Source organism: Ceratotherium simum, chromosome 4 (genome assembly GCF_057802395.1).
Source record: "Ceratotherium simum simum isolate JZ-2026a chromosome 4, ASM5780239v1, whole genome shotgun sequence".
Lineage (NCBI taxonomy): Eukaryota > Metazoa > Chordata > Mammalia > Perissodactyla > Rhinocerotidae > Ceratotherium > Ceratotherium simum.
Genome location: NC_141903.1, coordinates 29,673,117 through 29,698,240, shown reverse-complemented (window position 1 = coordinate 29,698,240; position 25,124 = coordinate 29,673,117). Strand labels below are relative to the sequence as shown.

Genomic DNA, 25,124 nt, shown 5'->3' with positions numbered 1-25,124 from the left:
ATGACAGGCAATTGCTCCCCATCTATTTGTGGAGGCCACAGGGATTCTTCTCCAAGTCTGAACTTATACTTTTAAAATTGGCGGAGGCTGCCTGGGGATTGTGGTTATAAGCACACAACCACTGGCTTATGCAACTTCCTAAAACTGTCCTGCGGTGGATGCGTTTAAGAGAAGGTACAGCTGCGATGTTCCAACTCACACCATGCTGCCGCAGAAAGGGCCCTTGGAGAGACAGTGTGGGAGGAAGGGACTGTTTCAAAGACCAGAGATGTTCCTCAGTTTGCTCTGCCATAGAGTCCAAACATCGGAGATTGGGTCTGTACAGGAGAGCAAAGAGAGCTTCATCATTCACTTTGCAGCTAAAGAACCCAAGTGGTGAGTCAGCGCCAGAGCAGCCTGAGGGAATGATGAAAAAGAGAACAGCTTTGGAGTCACAGCCCTGGCTGTAAAATGAGAAAAATGATATCTGCCCCAAAGCACTGAGGTGAGGAGTAAGCCCAAACTCTGGCGCATAGTAGGTGCTCAATAAATGCAGGTTTCTTTAAAAGCTAGGACCTAAATCCTCTCGGCCAATGCCTTTCAGCCCACACGCTCTCTCCTCTATCCCCAAAAGTAGCTTGACTTTTCCTTTCTTTTTAGTTTATATATATGCCTTCACTACCTTCCTATAGGAACACAAACACACTTCCTAAGAAGGAATATAGGGAGCAGAGGGATGGAGGAGTTTACTCATTTTTCTGGCTCTTTCTTGACACAAGAAGCAGACAATGGTGACGACTGATTCTCTTGGTCACAGCCTTCTATCTGCCTAGAAACCTGCACACCCACAGGTTTCATTTGATCTGCTTTCATTTGATAGATAGGTGGTTATTAAAGCAGTGGTTATTTTTGATTCTTGGGCCCCAAACTTCTCCAAGTTATATTGACAGACAAAACTGCAGATACTCTTGAGAACAAAGACTTCAAGAGGTCACGTAGACTTTGAATGAAATGAACCCTTGAAATAAACATAATTGAAGCACCACTTGAAAATTATCAGAATTCAGAAATGAGACTAGTGGGCAGTAAATCCTATAACAAAAGGTTTCTGCACCTTCAACAAAGATCTAAGGCTTTACACAATAGGCACCTCCTGGAATGTGTTCAAGACTGCTTTCTATTTGTAGATCCCATGCTGACATTACCAGGATATAATCTCTGTGCCTAATGGCTTGCAGACTTCACCCCCACCTGCAAAGCCGTGACATCGCACTTTTCTCTTCCCAATGATCACTATTTAATATTCCACGATTCTAACACCAGGAGAATAAGCTTCTTTTGGAATAGTTCCCAAATAGTCTGTTCTAATATGATTTGTCTCTGCTGAGAAATGTTTCCAAAAGTGTTATGACCACTGAAGTTTACAGGTGCAGATGTTTCATGCATACCAAGCAAGATGTCCATTGTGACATGTATTAAATTGTGTCTAAAAAATAGCAAACGAGTTACAACCTGTGCAAGTCTCTACAAGTCATCTCAGACCCTACATGTTTTCATCTCTGTGTTATCACTTTTGTCCCTGGTATCCCAAGTCTTTTCATCTTTCTTTCATCATTCCATTCTCTCAAGGTGAGACTGAGCTAGGCCTTGGTGACACAGTGGGAATGACACAGCATGATCCCTATCATCATGCAGCAGATAGTCTAGTAGCCTTCTGATAACATTGGTTCCTTGATACCCATTCTCCCCAAACCACTTAACCCAGGGAAAGCACATTAGTTGAAAATAAAGTAGCATTGTGTCTTTTCATTCATTTATTTATTTATCCATTCATTCCTTCATCTAATGTTGGTAAATGCTTCCTGTTCACAGTACTAGGGATACAACATACCTACAACTAGGGATACAATATATACAACAAAATAAATTCCCTGCCATTGGACTGTGGTGGTTGAAAAGGCAAATAAGCTACTAAGTCAGTAGTGTAATTTCAACAGTGATAAGTGAAATTTAGAAACAGGGTAAGAGGATGGTGGAGGCTTGGAAGAGGCTGGGACTGCTTCTGATTAGGTTTTAAGAAGGTATGTCTAAGAAGCTGTCAGCTGAACAGAGCTCTGAATGATCTGAGCCAAGTAAAGCCAAGTAAAGAGCGGATCCTAGAAAAGACTGCTCCCCACACCAAGAGGGCAACAAGTACAGAAGCTCTAAGCTGGAGATGGACACGCCAGGTCCACAGGAGAGTGAGAGGGGAGGATGGCTGATGCCAAGTCACTAGGGGCAGTGGCAAGATTGGAGTCCAGAGAGACAGTCAGGGCCAGGTCACATAGAAGCTTTGAGAGCCATGGTCTGGGTTTTATTCCAAGTGCAACAGATGTTTGAGCAGGGGAGTGACTTGATCTGATTTACATTTTTAAAGAATCACCCTGGTTATGCATGGAAAATGACTTTATGGGTAGGCAAAGTAGAAGCACAGAGACTAGTAAGGGAGTTTCTGCAGTAAGATAACAGAGTCTTGAACTAGGGTGATGAAAACTGGTGAGAAGTGATTGGATTAAGATTCTATTCTGGGGCCAGCCCTGTGGCCTAGTGGTTAAGTTTGGTGTGCTCTGCTTCGGCGGCCTGGGTTTGGTTCCCGGATGCAGACCTACACCACTTGTTGGCGGCCATGCTGTGGCGGCGACCCACACACAAAATAGAAGAAGACTGGCACAGATGTTAGCTCAGAGCGAATCTCCCTCGAGCAAAAATGAGGAAGATTGGCAATGGATGTTAGCTCAGGGCAAATCTTCCCTAGCAAAAGAAAAAAAAAAAAGATTCTATTCTAAAGGTAGAGCCAACAGAGCTGCAGAGCGAGGATATAGCTAAGCTGGGACTTAAACCCAGTATCTGCTGGAAACAAAGCCCACTCACCTCTTAACTTGATCGTTTCTTCTCACTAATAAAGTCCAAGTAAGTTTAACCCATACACTTAAGCATAAGACCACACAACCTTAAAACAGAGAGGACACAGCTGCAAAAGAGCCATCGACATTCACTATTTAAAGCACCCCATATTTCTCACATCATAGCAACTGGGTTTACCAGTGGCTCAAGCTAATTTGATTTTTTTTTTGGTTGATTGCATATTTATCAGGTCTTATTGTTGAAAATACTTCTAAAATATGTCACTGTAAAACTCTGGCATAGACAGTTTCCAAATCCACTCATGTTACAGATGTATGGGTCTGGTTTCCTGCTTTAGCAAACGTGACCCAGTGTGAGTAATTGATTCTCCTTTGATGGGTCAGATTTCTTCAGGTCCTGGGGTCCATCACTGTAAACATTAATTCTTCATCATGTGTAGCTGTCCATTTTGACATGTGAAGGTGTAAACCACTGAGAAGACTTTGTAGTGAAACTCAAATACTTTGATTATCTTTTTAAATTTCCCTGATCTCCATTTTTATCTTAAAATCGGGGGCCACATATATCCTGTTCAATTGATTCAATTAAGTGGATTCCAGGTCATTGAGACTTTGGAGTACATTTTTTTCTCCTTAACTTTAAATAACTTGATAACAATAGTTACTAAACAGCTTGGATTAATTTCCTTATGGGGAAGTAGCACAGGGTAGTGAGGGTTTTAAAGTCAGACAAGCAGGTGAATTTAGACCCATCTCTGCTAATTAATAACCATGTAACTTTAGATAAGTTAACTTTCTGAGCCTCAGTTTCCTCATCTGTAAAGTGGGGCTAATGGTAACTATTATCTAGTCATATTATACAGATGGAATGAGATACCATATATAAAATTATGATTGAAAATCATTTAGTATGGGCTCTGGCATGGCATCATTTCTTATAAATATTAATGATCTGGGTTTCCCTTTTCTCTTCATTGAGAACTTCCCACATTTGAAGTTTTGAATTTTTTAATGACTTCATTCTTAACTTCCCCCTGTATTAGTTTGCCAGGGCTGCCTATAAATTACCACAGACTGGGTGTCTTAAACAACAGAAATTTATTTCCTCACAATTCAGGAAGCTAGAAGACCAAGATCAAGGTGTCGGCAGGGTTGGTTTCTTCGGAGGCCTCTCTCTTTGGCATATGGATGGCCCTCCTCTTCTCCCTGTGTCTTCACACGGTCTTGTTCTCTGAGTGTCTGTGTCCTAATCTCTTCTAGTAAGGACACCAGTCATATTGGATCAGGGCCCACCCTAATGACCTCATCTAACTTAATTACCTCTTTAAAGACCCTATCTCCAAATACAGTCACATTCTGAGATATCAGGGGTTAGGACTTCAACACATGAATTCTGAGGGGACAAAATTCAGCCCACAACACTCCCTCACGCTCCTCCCTCGAAAAAAAAAAGTGTAAGGAAAGCACTGACCCAGAGCAGGAGAAATGAGTCCTATGCCTCATTTTTTTTAAGCTATTTTTCTGTGTGACCTTTGGCTAATTATTTTCCCTCTTTGGCCCACATTTTCTTAATCATTAAAATAAGGGGGTTAGAATAATGGGTCCCTTATTTCTCTTCCTGCCCTTAACCAAGCAAAGCTAAGTTTTCCCCATAATTTCTCACAGCAAAAAGGGTCTGAGATAGAGCACACAATGAAGTAACCAAAATAAAAGCAAAACAAAACAAAAACATACCTTCTTTGTGGAATAAACCTAGGACGAAGTCTCTAGAAGCAGAGGATTATATTCAATTGCTTTAAAATTTTCTAAGTTGTTTAAAGCCCTATCTCTCTGTAAGGCCATCATTTAAACCAATTTAGTTGGATAAATCAGAAACCCTACTCTGAATTTATCAATATCCCCGAACAAAGTAATCGCCTCAAGATCTGGGGCACAGATTGACTTTGAGGGAAAGAGTGTATGATTTCAAATAAAGGTCTCCTTGAAAGAATTAAGAAAAAAGTTTTAAAAACAAACACACATACACACAGAAAATGTAAAATTAAAACCAGCTTCCAAGCTTGTAGGTTAAGACATTAAGAAAAGGCGGGGGGTGGGGGGGGCGGTGGTGGCAGGGGAGAACTAGGCATCTTTCCTCTCCAGCTGTGTAGCTTCAGGTCCCAAGACACTGTGTTCCTCTGCAAATGTCAATAGCCTCATCAAGACAGGGAGGCAGGCAAGGGTGGCTGAGTGGGAAAACAAATGTGCTCATTTGAGAGCAGAAGAAAACAGAGGGAAAGCAGAATTTTCCTGGAAAATGGCACAACTGTTGAAGCAAATGATGACAAGAATATAAGACTAAGATACTAGAATTCAAATCTATAGTCTGATACTCGTAAGCTGAGCAACTTTGGGCAACTTAATCTCTCATCCTGGGCTAGCTTTTAATTTAACTTTAGCTAAAAATCTGCAACTGAAAACGAATCCATCATTTCATTTTTGTTGTTAATACCAAGATCTGAAAAACAGCGAAATGAATGCAAACAAAATGGGATTCAGATCCCCAAGCATTGGGATAATATGTAGGTATTTAAAATTATATAAAAGAGTATTTAAATTGTAGAAAGACGTCATAATATATTGTGGAATGAAAGGCAGGACAGAAAACAGCATAAACAATATATGGTACCATTTTAATAAATGGCATACATAGTAGTAAGAAATAATTCTTGGGTGTACTCAAAAGTTACAATGGCTATCTCTGAATAATTTCATTGTAGCTTGTTTTTATTGTGCTCTTTTTGTTTGTTTTTTGGTAAATTTTTCTACAACCATAATGTTTCTTTTTTGTAATTGAAAAAAATTTTCCTACTCACTTTTTATATCTCAATGCCCTACAGTAAATCAGACTGCAGAAAAAGCCCTAATTCATTCAGCCCCACTTGGGTCTCAGTTTCCTCATCTGTAAGGGGAGACTCTACTAAAAAATCTCGAAGGATATTCTCATCTATGAATTTTACGGAGCCACATTAAGTCAAAACCTCAGCAGAATCTTGCTTAGGATTTATTTAAGTAGCTGGGGAGTGCAGCATGGGGTGTGGAAAGAGAAGATGGCATTCAAATCCACGTTAAGAAGAAGCCCTCACTGGTATTTTTGCTAATTCAATGCACAATAGCCTCTGGTGTTGAGAGTGGTGGGCACCTCCCTGGCAAGTTGGTTGTGTAAGTACAACAGTGTGGAGCTGCTGGGGGCATGCTCAGAAGCAAGGCTGTTCCTCGCAGGAAGGCTGCAGAGCTTCCTGAACTGGGCAGTGCTCATGAGTCCAACCCCATGCAGAGGAGGGCACCAAGTGGCTGTTCTTCCCGTCTCCCATAACCTGAACTACTCATGCCTCACAGGAAATAGGTGCAGAGAAGAACTTAACCCTGAATTTGAAGTAAGTAAACTCCAATTTGAACCAATGTCTCATGACCTCATAGGTGGGAGAAGAGAAAAGAAGGTAGAATTTAAGAATTTAACCCCATAAGGAGGGGTTAAGAATGTGGGCTCTGAGTCAGTTTGAATTTTGGATCCACCACTAAGGCTTGTGTGATCCTAGGCAAATTTCTTGATCTCTCTAATTTCCTCATCAATAAAATGGGAAGACCTAATTGGAAATCCATCTACCTAACTGAGTTGTTTTGAGGATTACATGAGATAATGAATAAAAAGCACTTAATACAGGATACAATAGATGTTAATTCTTCTTATTATTAAATTAATTTTCTCTATATGTTCTAGATTAGATGTTCCTGTGACAAGCATCACATTGCTAGGCCCAGAGCTGATGATCAATAAATACTTATTTATTCAATCAAAAAATAGCAAAATGCTGTTATTATACTTGATTATATTATATATGACGCATTCTAAAACATATAGTACTTCAAATACTTTCTGAATTAAGATTTTAGGTTCCACGACTATACTTGAATTCTCCCATTTTGCCTTCCCTTATGGATGCTCCCTTTAAAGGGATCTAGTGATTATTATTACACATAGACCTATTGAGACCATAAACTGTATGGTTTCCACCCAGAGATGAGCTTGGTAAAATATGCTTTAACTGTCCCCACCCCTCAAACCAAAGCTAATAACAGGAATGGCTCCAAATATAAGCCCTGAGAAAGCTGACAGATGCAGTAGGGTGAGGAACTGAAAATCTTTGAGAGAACACACACACAAGCATAAAAACATTCCATTTAAATGGCCAACCCTAATACAGAAACAAAAAAGAACTATGGGCTGCTCTTAACCAAGCTCTCTAAAGGGCAGAGTTTGCTGAACAAATGCACACTGGCCTATCTAACTGCTGCTAATGACTCTAATGACTTGTGGTTTCTGTGCAAAGGCAGAAAGAGGCCTCAATTAAGATCTATGTTAGATCCTGGTTCAAATAGCCATGGTGACAATTTTCTCTATTTGAAAGAAGACATAAAGGTCTGCATTAATTCTTTTAAATCATCTGCAGTAACAGAAACGATGGGTCTGCTAGCAAGCAAGCAGTACCCTGGTAGGCCCCTGAAATAGGCTGAGAATGAGGCCGGATGCAAATACGGAAGAAGGAGAGGAATGGGGGCCTGAGAAGAAGTACAAATGATGGATGGACTCCTTGGCACATCTGCCCGAGTCTGGTCCCAGATTGCAGTTAATTCAGCTTGTTCTGCTAAACTGCTGTTGTGTTGTGTTTCTCTTGGCCACAGTGACCCTGTGCTGGTTTCTTAGAACTGGGCCTTATCTCTTAAAAGTTAATATTCTAGAAAGTTGTCAATGAAACAGAGGGTGATGTACAAGCACAAATGTATGCACATTCTGATCATCTTCTTGCTTGAAATTTTTCCTGCAAAGTAAGTGTTAAATGTATCCAGTCATTCAACAAATATTTACAAAGGGCTTAATATGTGCCAGCCAAAGACTAAGTGCTGGAGATTCAGTGGGAACAGAACAAAAACCATCCCTACCTCATGGAGTGTCCATGGCATTATGTGGCCTTTGGGGTGGGTTATTTCCATTGGATGGCGGCCATCACATTTAAAGTATTGGCAAGAGCAACTAAAGAGAACTTGGTGAGCATCTACAGACCCAGAGTTGTTTTCTGTTGGTTTGCTCGTTTGTTTGAGCAGTCTAGATGTGGGCAACTGTCGCCTTTGTGCCTTTATCAATGGTTGCCTTATCCAAAAGAGAGATTGTATGTGCCAGAAGATGAATCATGGCATCATTTAATAATACTCATTTGAATTAATACTAAAGCTCTGCTAAGAAAAGTATGTATCAATCATCATTACTCCATTTCTCTCCTGCACAAAGTCCATTAGCCAAGTCCACTCTCTAAATGAGAAAAGGCTGGGATTTTAAGGGTAAAAAGCAACCAAAGATCCTTATATCCAACACAGATGTTAGCTGGTCCCACTGAGTTTAAGCCAACAACTACTGCTCTCATCCATTTTCGCCCTGCTCTCTCTTCCCTCACAGGGATGGCTTAAAACTCCTCCCTGCAAATTCGGAACAAAGTGCAGAGGGCTGACCATGATCTCAGGAGAAGAGTGAAGACATAATAAAGGCCCAGAGGGTCATTTGCACTGGCAGGGACCTTGGCGATCATCTAGTTCCATGCCCTCATTTGACTGATACAGAATCTAAGAGCAATAATACGGGTTTGCCCGAAGTCACACATAAATTAGAGGCAAGGGCAGGCCTGAACCACAATGTGCTGACACTTCATCTAGGGTTCTCTGCCTTTCCCTGTGTCAGAAAACAAGAGGGCTCCTTTGCTCTGCTAGTCAGAGGAAGTCCTCTCTTAAAAAATAAAATCTCATTTTATCCTTCACATTTCATCATTCAGCACTTCCACAGAAAAAAGAAATGGATTAATTAAGCCATAAGAAATGTGTCCTTGAATTCCAGATGTTCCAAATAGGCTCCTGGACTGTTCTAGAGTAGAGCTCCCCCATCTGGCTTAGAGTGCTGGGTGTGTCCTGTGTTTCTCTGCCTGGCTCAGTGGGAACAATGTCTTGGAAGAGGACAGAGACAAAAAGTACAAAGGGGCCTTGGGCCCAGATCTACACTTACGCAAGGCACACAAACAGCGTCTGCTTTTCTAGCCTGCACTCCTACATGCTCCTGGGCAAGAGCCAGAAGCTAACTCAGACAGCTGGCAGAGCAACGCATGCACCACTGTTAGGAGGACATGCATTCAGTCGTTGTTCCAATGGTGATGCGATAGGTTTGGCCAGACCATCCGCACTCCTTCTACCCTGTGAACACTGACCCACATGGTGAGCTAACAGGTGCAGAGAGCTGGAAGTGATGGAGGTGGGCATAGTCACCTGTGGATACGGAATTACTGCTTTCCTGCCTATGAAACTCACCCACCTATCAATCCCAGGCTCTTGCTTTTTCAGCTGTGTGACTTTAGTCAAGTTACTTAACCTCTCCGAGCCCTTATACAGAACACGAAATGATGGGTAATAACTGTCGCTATAGGAGTTGTTGTGAGTTAGAGATAATCCATGTAGTTTGTGCTAAGGCATTCAATAAATGGTAGATATTCATAATAGCTCCACCATGTTTAGTCCCATCTTTCTAACTACTGAGTTCCCTACAATCTAATTAACAGAAGAAACGTTCTTCAAGTGAAGCAGTTTTTATAGTGGACTCCACATAGAGACTAGAGCCAAAAGAAGAGGCCAAGTCGAGGGGCTCATTCTATTCCAACAAACTATTTTTTTGAGGGGGTGTATTTTATATATTGAAATAGACATATATTGAGTTTGATGAGAAACGGATTTCACGGCAGAAAAATGTGAAAACAGAGGAGCCTATTTCTCTGGGTTGTCCAGCGTCCTTCACATTTGTTTCCCACTGGCCTACAGAAAATGGGAGCAACGGTAAAGTGGAGCATTGATTTGAGGAGGGAATAACCAGGGAGCAGTTCAGGCCTCCTATTAACATCCATCCCAGGAGCTGACGACATAGGCAAATTTCCAGTCCGCTTATGGTTAGAAGCACCGACTTAATCAAAGAGAGGCCCACTTACATCCTAGGGAGACATTCCTACCGTTGTCAACGCTTTGTAACTTTTCAAATGTAATAAGTAGACATAAATAGTTCTAGGAACTATATCCATAGGTAAAGAGCAGAGGGCCCTTTAGGATATGAAGGGGTTTTCTGTTCTTTTTCAAATTCAATTTTATTTTTTTCCGACAAAGGGGAAAGGGCAGCGAAAAAGCCACTGAACAGGGAATTCTGAAGAAATTGCTAGAACAAATATTCATAACCTGTGTCACTCTAGGCTAGAAGCTGATTAGGACTGAAAACAATATAGTTCAACTAAATAAGGAAAATGTCCTTTATTTAGGTTAAGGGAGAGCATCTGTATCCAAGTCCAAAGGTGTCTAGTGGCCTCTATTAGATTGTCAGAAATGAATGACAAGCTAATTCTGAGGAACAGTGGAACATAACTAAAGCAAGAAAAACTAACGGAGTTTCTATACAACATTGTGTGAATTTTTGTTTTTGAAAACTTATATTAAAAAAAAATAGTTTCCGCTGTGCAACTATGACATACAACTATCTATTGGGGCTTTGGGGGAAAAAAAGAAAAACAAGGAGGAGGATTGGCAATAGATGTTAGCTCAGAGCCAGTCTTCCTCAGCAAAAAAGAGGAGGATTAGCATGGATGTTAGCTCAGGGCTGATCTTCCTCACAAAAAAATAAATAAATAAATGAAACGGTTTAAAAAAAAAAAAAAATAGTTTCCCAAGTAGTCTCTTTCTACCCCCGACCTTTGTCAAGTCTTCCTTCATTAATTTTTACATTCCAAAGTAGTTGAGATCTTATAAATATATCGGTGTTTATTATCTTGACTACATCCAGGGTTCACAGACCACTTCCACAGTCACTACCTCATTTGAGCCTTTTAACAGCCCAGCGAGATAAGTGAGGAGGATTTTTATTTATAAATTGACAGTTCTATCACACAGACTTGAATTCTCTCAGGAAATCTCTTTCTCCAGAATTCCCCCAAGTGCCCAGCTGGCTCCATCACAGCTACTAATAGTCAGAGCTCTTTATCCACCGGAGGCATTTCGATAGCATTTAAGAACGAGGAATAACCTGGCTGAGAAGCATCACATACCTGCTCAAAATATAAAGCAACAGATGAACATCCCAGGCAGGGCCTGGGCTGAGAGTTCCATGATCAGATATCCAACATGCTTTCCATTCCTAAGTCTTTGATATTTTTCCTCTGTCTTTTACTCTGGAATTTCCCTTCCAAGATGCCTTACAGGGACAGAGCTGGCTTGGTGTGACTTCTCTCCTTTTGGTCTCCCAAACTCTAGTCCTCCATCTCCTAATATTTGCCCCCAATCCAAAGTGACACCTATTGAAGCAAGAGGAAGGCACGGGTCCAGGGATGGGGTTACCCTTGTCCCTGCCCAGGTTCTAGCTTAGTTCTAAGCCCCCAGCTCAATTGCTGCAGAGATCTGGGTGTTCCTCCAGTTCATAAGGCCCCTTCACTTGCCCTCCAAAATGAAAAATTCCCCTGTTACCCCCAACGCTCACAATCACACCCTTCAAGTGAGAACACAGCACTCTGACTACGTGCCCTAGACAGCACTCTCCAGGTTGTGTTCCTGACTGAGGATGTCTTCTGGCAATTCCTGAACATCACACACATATAACACAACCTCCAATGCAGTGGAAATGCGTTATCTGCAAGATGGTGTTTACAGAAATCCAATTAGTATTTGCAAAAAGCCAGTTCTCTGTGGTTTGTCTCCTAGAGAGAATTCTGGAGCTCTTTATCCACACCTTTCAAAATCTCCACTGCACCTGCTTCTGGGAGGCAGCAGCTGTACCAGGGCAGCTGAGGCTGCAAAGTCAGAAAAGACCGGGGTTTTATTTTCAGCTTTGCCCCAAAATTGTCATTGTGTAACTCTGTATAACTGACTTCACCTATCTATGTTGCAATTTCTTTAACTGTAAAATGGGCTTTTGCAGAGACTCGGACAAGACAATACATATACAGCACTGAAACCTCAGTGTTAGGTCCCTACCCACTCCTGTGGTCAGCTTCAAGTTGTAGCTTATATCAGAGCAAAACAATGACTATTCCTATCAAAACACTCTATCTGCAGAATTGAGATGGCAGCTACCATCCCCCAAATTGTTATTTATATTCATTTAATGTAAAAGGTAAGAGAGACTATGTTATGGGATTTGTTGACAGTGGCAGGAAAAATATGGTATACAGGTCCTACCAGGGATAGAGACAGTCTGAGTCTTTCCTCTAATCCATTTGTCCTACCAACAACAAGTATAGTCGTGTGTTGATTAGATTAATGACAGGTATACGTTCTGAGAAATTCGTCATTAGGCATTTTCGTCGTCGTGCGAACATCATAGAATGTACTCACACAAACCTAGATGGTAAGGCCATCTTACCACCTAGGCTATATGGTACTCATCTTATGGGCTCACTGTCATGTATGTGGTCCATCGATGACCAAAACATCGTTATGTGGTGCATGACTGTAATGGTGACAATGAAAGCAGAGACACCAAGAGGAGTGTGTTGGGGAGGGACATGCACTTTGACTTTAGCCAGGTGTATAGGTTTGAGTTCTGCCTCTAACACATATGATATTTCTGACCCTGGGCAAATTCTTTTGATTTTCCAAGTTTCTTTTTAAAAAATCTATAAAATAGGGACAACTATAGTACCTCTCAGATAGTGTTGATCCAAGGATTAAATGAGACAATGCATGTAAGGCACATTACCTGACACAAAATAAACACTCAATAGGTGTTAGCTAGCCTTATTAGGAACAAATTTTAATTCATTTATTGATCTAACTGATAATCATCAGGCGTCTATGTTCCAGACACTGTGCTAAACAGTGGAGCCAGAGGTAGATGACAATCCCAGGTCCCTGCTCTGATCTGCTGCACCACCCCAAACTGCCAGTCTCTGACACTTAGGAGAAAGGGCTAGTGTTGAGGTAGAACATGCAAGTCATGCACATAGGTGACCTGAGAAGGCACAATGAGATCTGAGGCCTGAGCTACTCACAGGGAAAGCCCCAGCCAATTCTACCAGCAACAGCGAAATCCTCCCCTCCAGGAAACCAATTAGCACAGGGTAGTAAGAAGGCTTTAATCTCTGGAGGGCAACAAAATTAGGAGGAAGGAGAAACAAAAAACAAACAAGCCCTTACTGTGGCTCCCAAATTGTGGCAGCCAGCAGTGCCTAGGGAGGCAAAGGGTACATGGTAAGAAAGACTGCCCCCATCAGTACTCACATTATAGTGACATTTAGCTACTGGGTGGGGCAGCCTTTACAGAAAGGAATATAGAGAGAACAGGAAACTTAATTCAAATTCCATAATCCTACCTCTTAAAAAAAGTACTAGAATTGACAGTCGGGGATATATGTTATACTTAAATCTTTAATCATATTTTCTGTGTATGTATATCTGTGTCCATCTTTTTATGTTTTTAACTATAGCTAGGAAGGATATCTCAACTCTTGTAGTATGCAGATAATAATAATCATCTATAGACATGCAAACATATAAAAAATATTTTATTCTAAAATAGAATCCTTGTTCAAGGAAATACAAACACAAAGCATGAGAAAAATCTACAAATGGATTCCTTGCCCCTAAAGACCAACACCCCCCTCCTGCCATGCCGCTCTTCTCCCCTGGACTCCACAACCCTTTCAACAAATGAATACCAGGCAGCCTGGCTTGAAGAAATTCACAACCATGGTCCATTCCTGCCACAGCTGCTGAAGACACAGCCCCAGCTTCAAGGCAGAGGCTGCTATGCAGTGCCACGCCCCATGCGCAGAGAGAAAGGATGGAAGCCGCACTGAAAATGAAGAATGCACCCCAGGGAGGACCATCCGAGCAGGAACAAAAGGGAACCCCTTGCAAACCCGGCCCTGGGATTAGGGCACAGCCACATTTACGGGGGCTTCTAAGGCAAGTTCTCAGGGCTAAATTTCTGTACCTTTCCTTAAAGGTGGCTTAAGTGATACCTAGAAGAATGGGCGTGGCCCTCAATGTGATATCACAGGCTCAGGCTAGAAAAAGAACCATCACAGTCTTCAGACTAGGAAGACACAAATAATCTGTTTTCTGCTTATCCCAAACAGGAGAATTGGCAAACGCATACTGGATGTAAAGCAAGCGGCATACGTGCAGCATACCTCCAGTATGTAACAGCATGTGAACCGGGTTCATCCCTCATGAATTAGGGAAGTAAGTATACAAATTGAGCTTTTGTCCCAATCAGCCTTTTTTTTTTTTTATGATACCTTCCACAGCTCTTTGCAAAGATGACTGGCACTGAGAAAATACTGTGCATTGTAAAACACCAACAATGTTTCTTCAATAATGTGAAGTCAGTGGTATTCAGGTAGTGGTAAAGGAGGGTGGGTTTAAACCCAACACCTCTACCTGGCAAAAGGCTCCCTACCCATCCCAACTCTTCCCCGGCGGGGAGTGTTTCTTCCCTGGGACCAGATGGACAGCAGGGAGGGTAGGGCACACTTGTGTGGAGTGAAGTTCAGGTGCATGGAAAAGGTAGGATGCTGCAATAAAAATATACCACTTGTCAATAAAGTGCTCTAGAGGCAAGAACAGCTTTCTCCTGCCTGCAGAGGGGAAGGTCCTGGATGGCAATCACAAACACACAGCATGTTCCAAGCATACAGGAACAAGTGCAAACACACCCATGCCCACAGCAAAACCTGGTGGATCCAGGCAAATTAACTACAGTAGCAGGTACAGCTCTGCCCTAGGGCAGCTGCAGAGCCTCTCAGGGGCCAGCTGATCACTTCCTTTGTTCGCCTTGCAAAGATGGAGTAGCCACCCATTCCCCCACTTCACACACACTACACACCCCATTCACTACAGACAAAGCACAACAGCACTGCTTCGTGCTAAACTAACAAATGTCAGTGTTTTTTTGTTGCTGTTTTGCTTTTTTTTTTAATGCCCACCCCAGCCTGTCGTACGTCCCTTCCACTCGGAGGCATCTTTTCAGCGCATCCCGGAGGAATCCCGGGCCGGGGCGCGGTATTTTGCCGCTACAGCTCCTTGCTGGACGCCGAAGATGCGGCTCCTGTACCTGATAATGGCAGGTCCCCTCTCCACCCCGCCCTAGGCGCTCGCCCAGCGCATCTGACACCGCCGGCCGCGGGTGGCTCGGTCTTGCACACAATGGCAGTTGGACACGGCATGCATACAGCGTGCGCCTGCGACCGCGAACTAAAATATGCTCTAAAAACTCAGCCTTTTCTTGGGATGGGGGGAGAACGACATGAAAAATGTAAAATGCATCGAGAGCAAAAAAGTTGGGCATTCCCGCTACAGCCACGTTAGCTGTCCAGTCCCGAAGATGACGCACCGAAATATGAATCGGGGTGAATGCAGGCAAGAAGGGGACAAGGTGAGGACGGAGGGTCCAGACACCCCACCACCTTGCGGCGCGTGGGCCAGAACCACGGGGCTGGAGCTAGGAGAGGCGCGCGGTCGGGCTACCACGTACCCCTGGGGAAAAGTGTCATCTCTCCACACCCCGCCCCGCCAAAAGGAACCTTAAACAAAAAGCACACCCCGCCTGGGGCAGCACACGCTGACACCCCAGGCGGCGCGGGGGTCCAGGGAGAGCCATGAGCCCTGCGTGATTTGGGAACTACCGGGTGGTGAGAAAGAAGGATAAATAATCCAAAGTTCTCTGCGCCACTGTTTGGGTTTCCTCTTTGTTTTGTTTTCCCCAAACCCCAGGGTCGCTCCGTCTGGGTGGCGCCCGCCGCGCCAGCTAGACTGACCGCCGCTCTCCACCCCCTCCCCCGGACCCGGGTCCCCGTCCCTCCCCGGGGACCGAACCAGGGAAGCTGGCGGATCCGAGCCGCCCCCGCCCGGCGCAGCGGGCAGCGAGCGAGCGAGAGACGGAGGCGCCCGGCGCCCGACTCACCGTGATCCGCGGGATGTTCTTCTTGCCTTGGTAGGACATGGTGGCGGCGGTGGCTGCAGCAGCTGCCTCCCTCCCTCCTTCTGCTCCTGCTCGCCGGCGCCGTCCTCAGCGCACAGCGCCCCGAGATCAGGTGGAGCGAATGGTGCGCTGGCCGCGGCCGCCGCCTCCTCTCGCCTCCGCCCCCCTCCCGGGCTCCCGCGGCGGCTGCCAGAGACAATAGTAAATCTCCCCGGTCCCCCTTTCACCCCCGACCCCCCCGCCACACACACCCTCCTCCACTCGCGTTCACGCCCGGGCTTTTTTTTTTTTCTTTTGCGGTGCCAGCTGGGACCCGGTAAGACAAGAATGGCTGATCCGCGACTCCTCCCTCTTCTCTCTTATCCCTATTGATTTTCCTCTTTGCATCTGCCTCACCCACTTTTGCTTTTTCTTGCTTTTTTTGTGACTTGCGAGTGCGGCGGAGCCAGCCTGCTCCACAGCCACCAGGGGGCGCGAGGGACTTTTCGGGGCGGGGATGCTGCAGTCCCGGGGGTAGGAGGAGAAGCTCTGGCGTCGCGCTCCGGGTCTCGCGGGCCAAGCCCCGGAGAGCGCCAACGCCTCCGACCAGCCCCTGGTCCGATTTCCCACCTTCAGCACCCTCACCTAAGAAAGGAGACGGCTCCGGACTTCGCTCCCGGAACCCGCTCTCCTCCGCCGTCGCGCGGGCTGGAGGCGGCGGCCGCCGCCTTTGTTACAGCGAAGGCCTGGGCGCCGCCTCTGCTGATCTGGTCGCTCGGTGTGTAAACAGCCGGCACCGTCCCTCAGAAAGCCGAGAACTGGTCAGACTTGGTGCAGCCTGGCCGGCCCGCTGCTATCCTGAGACCATGCAAATACGTATCAGAAAACGTGAAGCAACCACTCATTCTCGGAGGGCTGCGAGGGGCACCGTGTCAGTTAACATCAACCATTCTCTGCATTTTAAAAATATTCTCAAAATAGAATGTTTTAAAGGAACTCCACTGCCTGGCTCTCAGAATTGAAGGAAGAGCATTAACGCTGCTCTGTGAATAGAGTGGAAAACACCTGTAGTGGGAAGGCAAAAGCCCTGGCCCGTCACGGTGTGCAGCCATGGATTCTGAGCCGCGCCACTCTGGCTCCCTCGGTAGTGAACCATGCGCGCCGCTTGCAACCCCGAGTTTACTTTAGGCAGAGCTGACAAAGGTCAATATCGTATTAGCAAAAACATAGGCTTTCGGCGCTGGAATAGATTGTCCTTTAGCTACTCGCTAAACTTAAACGGCCAAGGGAGATATACTTGGAGGGGCCACTGTGGGTGGGGACTGAGTGGTGGTCGGGGTAGGAGGGCCTCCTCAGCTCTCCTGAAAAATAATCCCAAACATGCTATTCAAATAGCAACAACAAAAATGGCTTGCTATGCAAAAACTCTAAAACTCTCTCCAGACAAGTCTCCTACCATCCCCACTCCTCAACTGTGATCCTAATGCCCTACTACATAGAAATTCTGGAGATGTCACTAAGCATGACTAGGTCTGTTACAGATCTTGAATTCACATTTCTATAAGGCAGGCCACTGACCACATTTTGGGACATCTTTTCATTAAATTGAAGGCTTCCTTTGCAATAGAGAAGCTATATAAAGCATCCACAGAAAGAAAGTACAGAATACTCCAGCTTGGGCTTTCCATAAACCTGAAATGTACCAGCCTGGTCACATAATCAAAGGGCAGACTAACCCCCCTGAAACACTCCCTCAAGTGAGTTAATCTTAGCCACCGGTTATTCATGGGTAACTGGACTGAAGCAGTCTTCACAGGAAAAGTCCACAGCAGTCTCCACTTTATTTCTGTGATACTCTGGCTAGGAGAATGAATGCCAGGCAAAGGTCACCTCCCTGTACTCTTCTGCAAAGCACAGGGGGAAAAAAAGGCTGAAATGAAAGGCACGCCCTAAACATTTTGCTTTGTTCTTAAAGCTTAAATGCCGAGACCACTAGCCAAGAGTTGTGAAATTATAAAGCATTCTGGGGATTGGCATGCAAATGAGCAGGATTATATTTAGAACAGAGTAAAAAGAAAATTAACTACATACTATGAAGCTGTGCAGAGCTCTCTCTGAATCTTTCTCATAGATTTTACTGCCCCAAACTTGCTGGAAGGAATATTGCAAGTTTTTCTTAAGAAAAGCAAAAATATGTAGGGGATATTTACAATCCTAAAGAAATACCACTGCCCCTTTTTTTTTAATTTCATGGGTTTCCTTGCCTTTTTTGCATCTTAATTATTTCCTCTGTTATCGTTATTATAATCCAGAACACTTTCTACTAAATAAATTTATACCATATTTTTGATCGCTTGATGATTTTGTGTGTGTGTGTTGTTTCAAATTAGAAGACTTGGTTAAACTATTTGAGGTCAGGTTTGCATGCAACAGGCCACGCAGAATAGGACTTGTGATGTGTCTCTCCGGATCACACTCCTGTGACAAGCCATGCACAGGAATGCGTAATAACCAGCTAATTGGTTCAAGCTGTTGTCAAAATCAGAAATGTACAACAAACACTATTTTTTCCCTCTTTCGTCCCCTTCAGTCATCTTTCTCTTTCTTAAATCAAAATAAAGTGTCTAAGATGAGTTTGAAGGAAAAAGCCTTCTTTGGCTGTGCTTTTCTAGTCAAGGAATAAGAAAGGCAGCCATCAACACAGGATGCCTCTGTGTCTGGCCAAGAGAATGAAGAGTGGAACCAGCATGGATGTTTTCCACAGGAGAACGACTCTGAATGGTTTTCCTTGGATACACAGCAGCACTTGGCTTTAAGTATCTCAGGAAACTATGAGAGAGGAAGAGAGAGACACAGAGAAACTTAATTGATGGTCCCAAAGAAACTTAATTTTGGCCACCAAACCTGCCACATCAGTAGAATTCTACATTCAATCAAGGCTACTTTGTCCTTTGCTCAGGCCAAAAGTTTGACATCACCCTTGACTTCTCTCCTTCAATCACACTCCATATCCAATCTGTCAGGAAATACTATTGGTTCTGTCTTTTAAATAGATCCAGATTATGATCTCTTCTCTCCATTTGCAAAGCTTCTCCCTGTGTCTCACCACCATCAGCTATCACCTGGACTACTGCAGTAACTTCCTAATTGGGCTGTCTTCTTCACCATCATTCATTCATTCATTCAATCATTCTCAAAATATCCACACGATATTTACCTTGTGCTTACTACATGCTATTATTTTCCTAGGTGCTAATGTTACAGAGGTGAATAATGATGATGATGATGATGATGATGATGTCCCAGATCTCATGGAGTTTACTTTATATCCTGAGTCAAAAGAGTACCACCTATCCCTTCCACCCCCTTCTGTGCTTTATTTATCTTCATGGTACTATTAATTTATTATTGAGTACTATCCTTTTCCCCACCATTAAAATGTAAGCTCCTTGAGGGCAGGGAATGTGTCTGTTTTATTTACCGCTGTGCCCTGAGTGCATGAAATAGGGCCTTGCTGGGCCTGCCCGGTGGCTTAGTGGTTAAGTGCGCGCGCTCCGCTACTGGCCGCCCGGGGTTCGGATCCCAGGTGCACACCGACGCACCGCTTCTCCGGCCATGCTGAGGCCGCATCCCACATACAGCAACTAGAAGGATGTCCAACTATGACTTACAACTATCCACTGGGGCTTTGGGAAAGGAAAAAAAAAGAGGAGGATTGGCAATAGATGTTAGCTCAGAGCTGGTCTTCCTCAGCAAAAAGAGGAGGATTAGCACGGATGTTAGCTCAGGGCTGATCTCCCTCACAATTGCTCAGTAATTATTAGGTGAGTGAACGTAAGAATGTTTTAAATTGTGTCTGAAGATAGAGTAAATAGATGGAATTAGAACTTTCCTGTAACTAAAGGGTATGTGGTTAGAATCCACATTTAAGAATATTTTTGCTTCTTAGACTTTCCTGATTCTAGATTTCAGAGCAGGTGAATCCAAGATGGTGAGGAATCACTTCACTAATATGATACAGTTACAAAATTGCAAGCAACACATGGGCCAAAGATGGCTCAGTAGAATAGACTTGTTCCCTGAGCACTGATTAGAGAATTGTGGCTTTCAAAGGAGCAGCCATCACAGTATATGGGAAGATCAAAAGCCTTGTGTTAATTTACGGAATTTCTAAAAAAAAAAAATTTAACTGAGTTCAGAGAGAAGACTATGGACTAGAATCCAGAATGGTGTACTGTTGAAGACTCCAGACTCGGGAGTAGAGGAACCTCAATCCATACCCACTTCCTATTTCTATGGCCATCAGCAGATTATTTCAAGTTTCTGAGCCTTGGTTTCGTCATCTCTAAACGAGGGTCTTATTACCTACCTTACAGTATTTTTGTGTTAATTCATTCAATTAATATTATTGAATACCTACTATGGGTACCTAGGCACTAGGGATACAAATAAACTAATATTGGTGTTAAATAGACAAAAATCCCTGCTCTCTTGAAGCTTACATTCTAGAGACAAGTCAAGAGTAAAAAAATACAGTTCATAGTGTTTAAAATGGTGGCAAGTGCACTGAGGATAAATAAACCAAGGACGGGGAGGTGAAAGTCATTTCAGTGTCTTGAGGATGGGGTGAAATTTACATACAAGGGTCACAGAAGGCCAGGTGAGATGATGGTAGCTTGGACCAATTGGTAACAGTGGAAGCCGTGAGAAATGGTCAGATATTGGATCTATTTCAAAGCAAAGCAAACAGTATTTGCTGATAGATTTGACTGGAATGTGAGAAAAAGAGGAATCAAGAATTACACTAGGGGCCGGTCCTGTGGCGCAGCGGTTAAGTGTGCCCACTCCGCGGCTGGCAGCCGGGGTTCAGATCCCGGGCGCGTACCGATGCACCACTTGTCAGGCCATGCTGTGGTGACATCCCATATAAAGTGGAGGAAGATGGGCACAGATGTTAGCCCAGGGCCAGTTTTCCTCAGCAAAATGAGGAGGATTGGCATGGATGTTAGCTCAGGGCTGATCTTCCTCACACAAAAAAAAAGAATTACACCAAATTTTTTGGCCTGAGCAACTCAAAAGATGAAGATGTATTTTACTGAGATAGGGAAAATTGTGGGAGAAATGGGATTTGGGAAAAAGGTAAGGAATATGTTTGTGGACATTCCTATTAAACTTCCAAGTGAAATGCTGAGCAGGCAGGTGGATATTCAAGATTGGAAATCTAAGGGAAGATCTGGGCCAGAGATAGAAATTTGGGAGTTGTCAGCCTCTAGGTATTATTTAAATAATGCTAGATGAGAAGACCACAGAAGTGAATGTAGACAGAGAAGAGAGCTGAGGTAAATAAGCATCCCGAGGGGAAGCAAGCAACCAGGAAAAGAAGCAGAGTGGTCAATAAGATAGAGGGAACACCATGAGAGTACGGTGCTCTGAAGGTCAAGAAACAAAACTATTTCAAAAAGCAGAATGTGTTCACTTTGCTAAATGCTGTTGAAAGTTCAGGGAAGATGAGAAGTGAGAATTAATCAGTGCAGGAAAACACTGTAGAGGTCACTGAGGACCTTGACCAGAGCACCTACAAAATGAGTATCTTAATACTACCTCTCAGTGGTTTTTTGTGAGCATATATTAAATTATTCAAGCAATATTTACTGAGTACCTACTATGTGTGTATGTGTGCCAGAGCAGTATTAATGAAGCTGTGGGGGTAAAAACTGATGGGAGTGTTTCTAAGAAAAAATCAAAGTGGAAATTAGAGACATCTAATATAGACCACTCTTTTAAGGGGTTTTATTGCAATGGGGACAGGGAAACGGAGCAGTAACTAGCAGAGAAAGTGGAATCTAATACAAGAGAAATAACAGCATGGTTGTATGCTGATAGGGCTGATGCAGTAAGGAAACTTCATGAGGCATGAGAGAAATGGGACAATTGCTATGTGTTTCTTGAATAGGCAACACAGGTGACATCTAGTGTTCAAACGGAGGGCTTGCCCTTAGCAAGGAGCAAGGATGAGTCTTCCACAGTAACTAACGAGAGAGTATAGTATTGGCAGAGAGACAGGGAACTAGGTAAATGTCATGGAGAGAGTTTATGGAAGTTCTCTTCTGATTGTGTCTATTTTCTCCGCCATCAGCTAAGACAGTTTGAGAGAGAAGGTATCAGAGGTTAGAAGGGAGAGGAGTTGGTATGAAATCATTTTCTAGGCTAGTAAAGGGACTAGGGAAATAAGGTGTGATGATCTGGCAGCACTAAGGATTCCCTTCAGCTAGTGGCCATGAATTTAAAAAGAGACCTGTAAACCCGGCTGTGGGTTTTCCTCCAGCCACACACAGCAATACACACACAGGTATAGGGTAGGTAGGATGTGGAATTTATCGAGGGTTTTGCTGGATGAGTGCTGAGAAGGGAAAGAGAAACTCAAGGGAATGAGCATGAGGCATGGGATCCAAGCTGGTTAAGCGAGAAGGGGGGCACACGTGTACAGGGTAGTAAAGGACAGAGAACACACTGAAGATTAAATAAGATTATTCATGTAAAGCTCTTAGCACAAAGTAAGTTACTTAGCTGGCAGCTATTCCTACCATTACTTTTAACGTTCTGATTATTCTTTGCTAAACTCGTTTATGTGGGGACTATGTCTTATTTATCTTTGTAGTCTCCAGCTCTTTTATAATGTGTGAAACAGTCTATCAATGGGGAAAAATTAACTGAATAGAGGAGGAAGTCAAGAATATTTTCTGTCTTCCTTTTAATCTCCAAAATATCTGAAGTAAGTGCTTAGCCATTTACACAGTTTGACTACTGAAAATATTTTCTACTTTTTAAAAACAAATTTACATTTTGCTATATTAATATGGCAAAACATTTCCCCCTGGTCTTGATTTGAAGGATGGAGAAAAAAATAGTCCCAACACAAATACAAAAGAGTTTTGAAGGGGCAAAATCCACATACAAGGCCTTTGTGAAATATATAAGCTATTCTAATGTGAATAAATAAACATTTAATCTCAGAACTGCCCGTTAAGTCATTTGGGTCCATTAATTTTACCTACGTTTTAAACAAAGGAAATCTTAGTCATGTACTTCCAGTGTCCCAGAATGAAAATCAAAGTGGTGCTATTATTAGATGTTTACATATTGAGTACACAGAAATAACCTGACAAACAATCCTACCCTTGATACACGTAAGCCAAATTTTTTTTTAAAAATTATAGCTACGAAAAAATATTCCCACGGGCTTATTCCAAAATAAAACTTATACCAGCATGAGCAAGGTGTGCAAACCTCCTCCTCCCTGGATAGAGTTTCTCATTTATTTCCTCAGAAGATGATTCTGAAGGTTTCTGGCCTTCTCCATAAGCTTTGGAGAGCTTTGGCAGCTCATTTCAAAGCCACAGGCAGGGCCACCCTGGCTAAGGTTACAGGGTAAAGTTGGGAGGGAGAGAGAAATTACTGTGTGTTCATCTCCATCTCTGGCCCAACACATTAGACACACAGACAAGGTTACATTCATACTACCATTAGTTCTTGACAGTTTTGCCTTGGAAGATCATAGTGAGAGATATTATGGTCTGATTGATTTATTTAAACTTCAGAAAATTTTAAAAGACTTTATCTTCCTTAAGTTGTTGCTGTGCATTACTTTCCCACAACCAATCCCAGGTTCCTGCAGCTATGTATGTGCGTGGGACGGGGAAAGAAGGCAGCCCAGTGCATATTATTTTGATTTGTACTATCTAGGGTCAGCTGTGGGTATAAGCTTATGTATATTCAATTCCCCATAGGAGTAGCTCCCTTTCTTATTAAAACCACTTTTGTACCATGCCATTCAATTGAAATTCCCATGAAAGAAAACTAGGGAGCTAGAACTGTATGTTTTTTGAGAAGTGGTGGGGACTGAACTTGGGAGTCAATATAAATTCACAAGTGATGAAATTTTATTTCATTCATTTATTCATTGATGCACGCATAAATTTAGCAAATATTATTTGATCTCTTTTTAGGTCAGGATTGATGGTAGGAAATGAGTCACAGAATTAGGCTCACTTAGGACTCTGAAACAATAGAGGCAGGTGGCAGCACGTAACTGTCAGAAACCAGGTGGATGTAACTGTCATAATGATTGCCAAGGTGAGAGTAATAGCCAGGAAGGCCTGACCTGAAGAGTTATGGAGATGGTTAATAGATAGTTGCTGCCCCTATGAGCAAGATAGATGGAAGTCGCCTAGAAAGGAACTGTAGCAAGCAGAATAATGTCCCCCCAAAATGTCCTTGTCCTAATCTCCAGAACCCATGAAGATGTTACTTTACATGACAAAGGGACTTGGTGATTAAGTTAAGGGTTTTGATGTGAGAAAATTATCCTGGATTATCCAGGTAGGCCCAATGTAATCTCAAGGGTCCTTATAAGAGGGAGGCAGAAGGCTCAGAGAGAGAGGGAGATGTGATGAGGAAGCAAAGGTCAGAGTGATGTGGCCATGAGCCAAGGAATGTGGGGAGCCTCTAGAAGTTGGAAAAGGTAAGGAATACATTCTTGGATAAAGCTTCCAGAAGGTTTGCAGTTCTGCTGACACCTTGATTTTAGCCCTATAATACCCATTTTAGACTTCTAACTTAACAGAACTGTAAGAGAATAACTCGGTATTGTTTTAAGCCTCTAAGTGATTAACAATTTGTTACAGTGCGATGGGAAACTAAAATAGGTAGTAATCAAAGTGAATCAAGGATTGATGATCAGGAGGCTGAGGGTAGTCACTCTAATAAAAAGTCATGATCCCTTGCCCAATTTCTTGGATCTGAAGCCCAGTTTTCAGGCTTGCAAAACGTTAACTGAAAGAGAAGCTGGGGCATCAGGTGGAAGGAGCCTGCAACACCTTGCCTAGTATATACGGTAGTGATTCCTCTAGTCCTTCCTAAAGGGGTCCTTGGGCCATATACTAATGCCACTGTAAACTGGGAAAGGGGAGTACCTAAACATTGTGAGGACCAATGGATACAAGTTCCCAGTTGACACTGATACCCCAAGACTTGAAGCATCATCATAGCTCCTCTGTTAGAATGGAGGCATGTTGAAGCCAGGTAATGGACTCCTGGTCTAGATCTGGCTTACATTCCACCCTTTGAGTTCACAGATCCACCTAGTGGTCATTTTCACAGACCTCCACTGATAACTGGAATACACAAATATGGCAATCAGCACAATCTCCACACTGATTTCTTAGCCTGTGGGGTAA

The 25,124-nt window shown here is 43.3% G+C and overlaps 1 protein-coding gene across 2 annotated transcripts in view; it reads right to left on the bottom strand.

Moving 5' to 3' along the window:
• DPYSL3 (dihydropyrimidinase like 3) overlaps positions 1-25,124 on the bottom strand; it is a 112,186-nt gene that overhangs the window by 41,903 nt on the left and 45,159 nt on the right. The window contains exon 1 of one of the 2 annotated variants that reach the window (XM_004420012.3): positions 15,892-16,081. The exons of the other annotated variant lie outside the window; for it this stretch is intronic. Coding sequence (XP_004420069.1) covers positions 15,892-15,930 — 39 coding nt within the window. The 5' untranslated portion in view covers positions 15,931-16,081. Of the gene's footprint in view, positions 1-15,891; positions 16,082-25,124 lie in introns of those variants that run through there. 2 annotated transcript variants of the gene reach the window in all.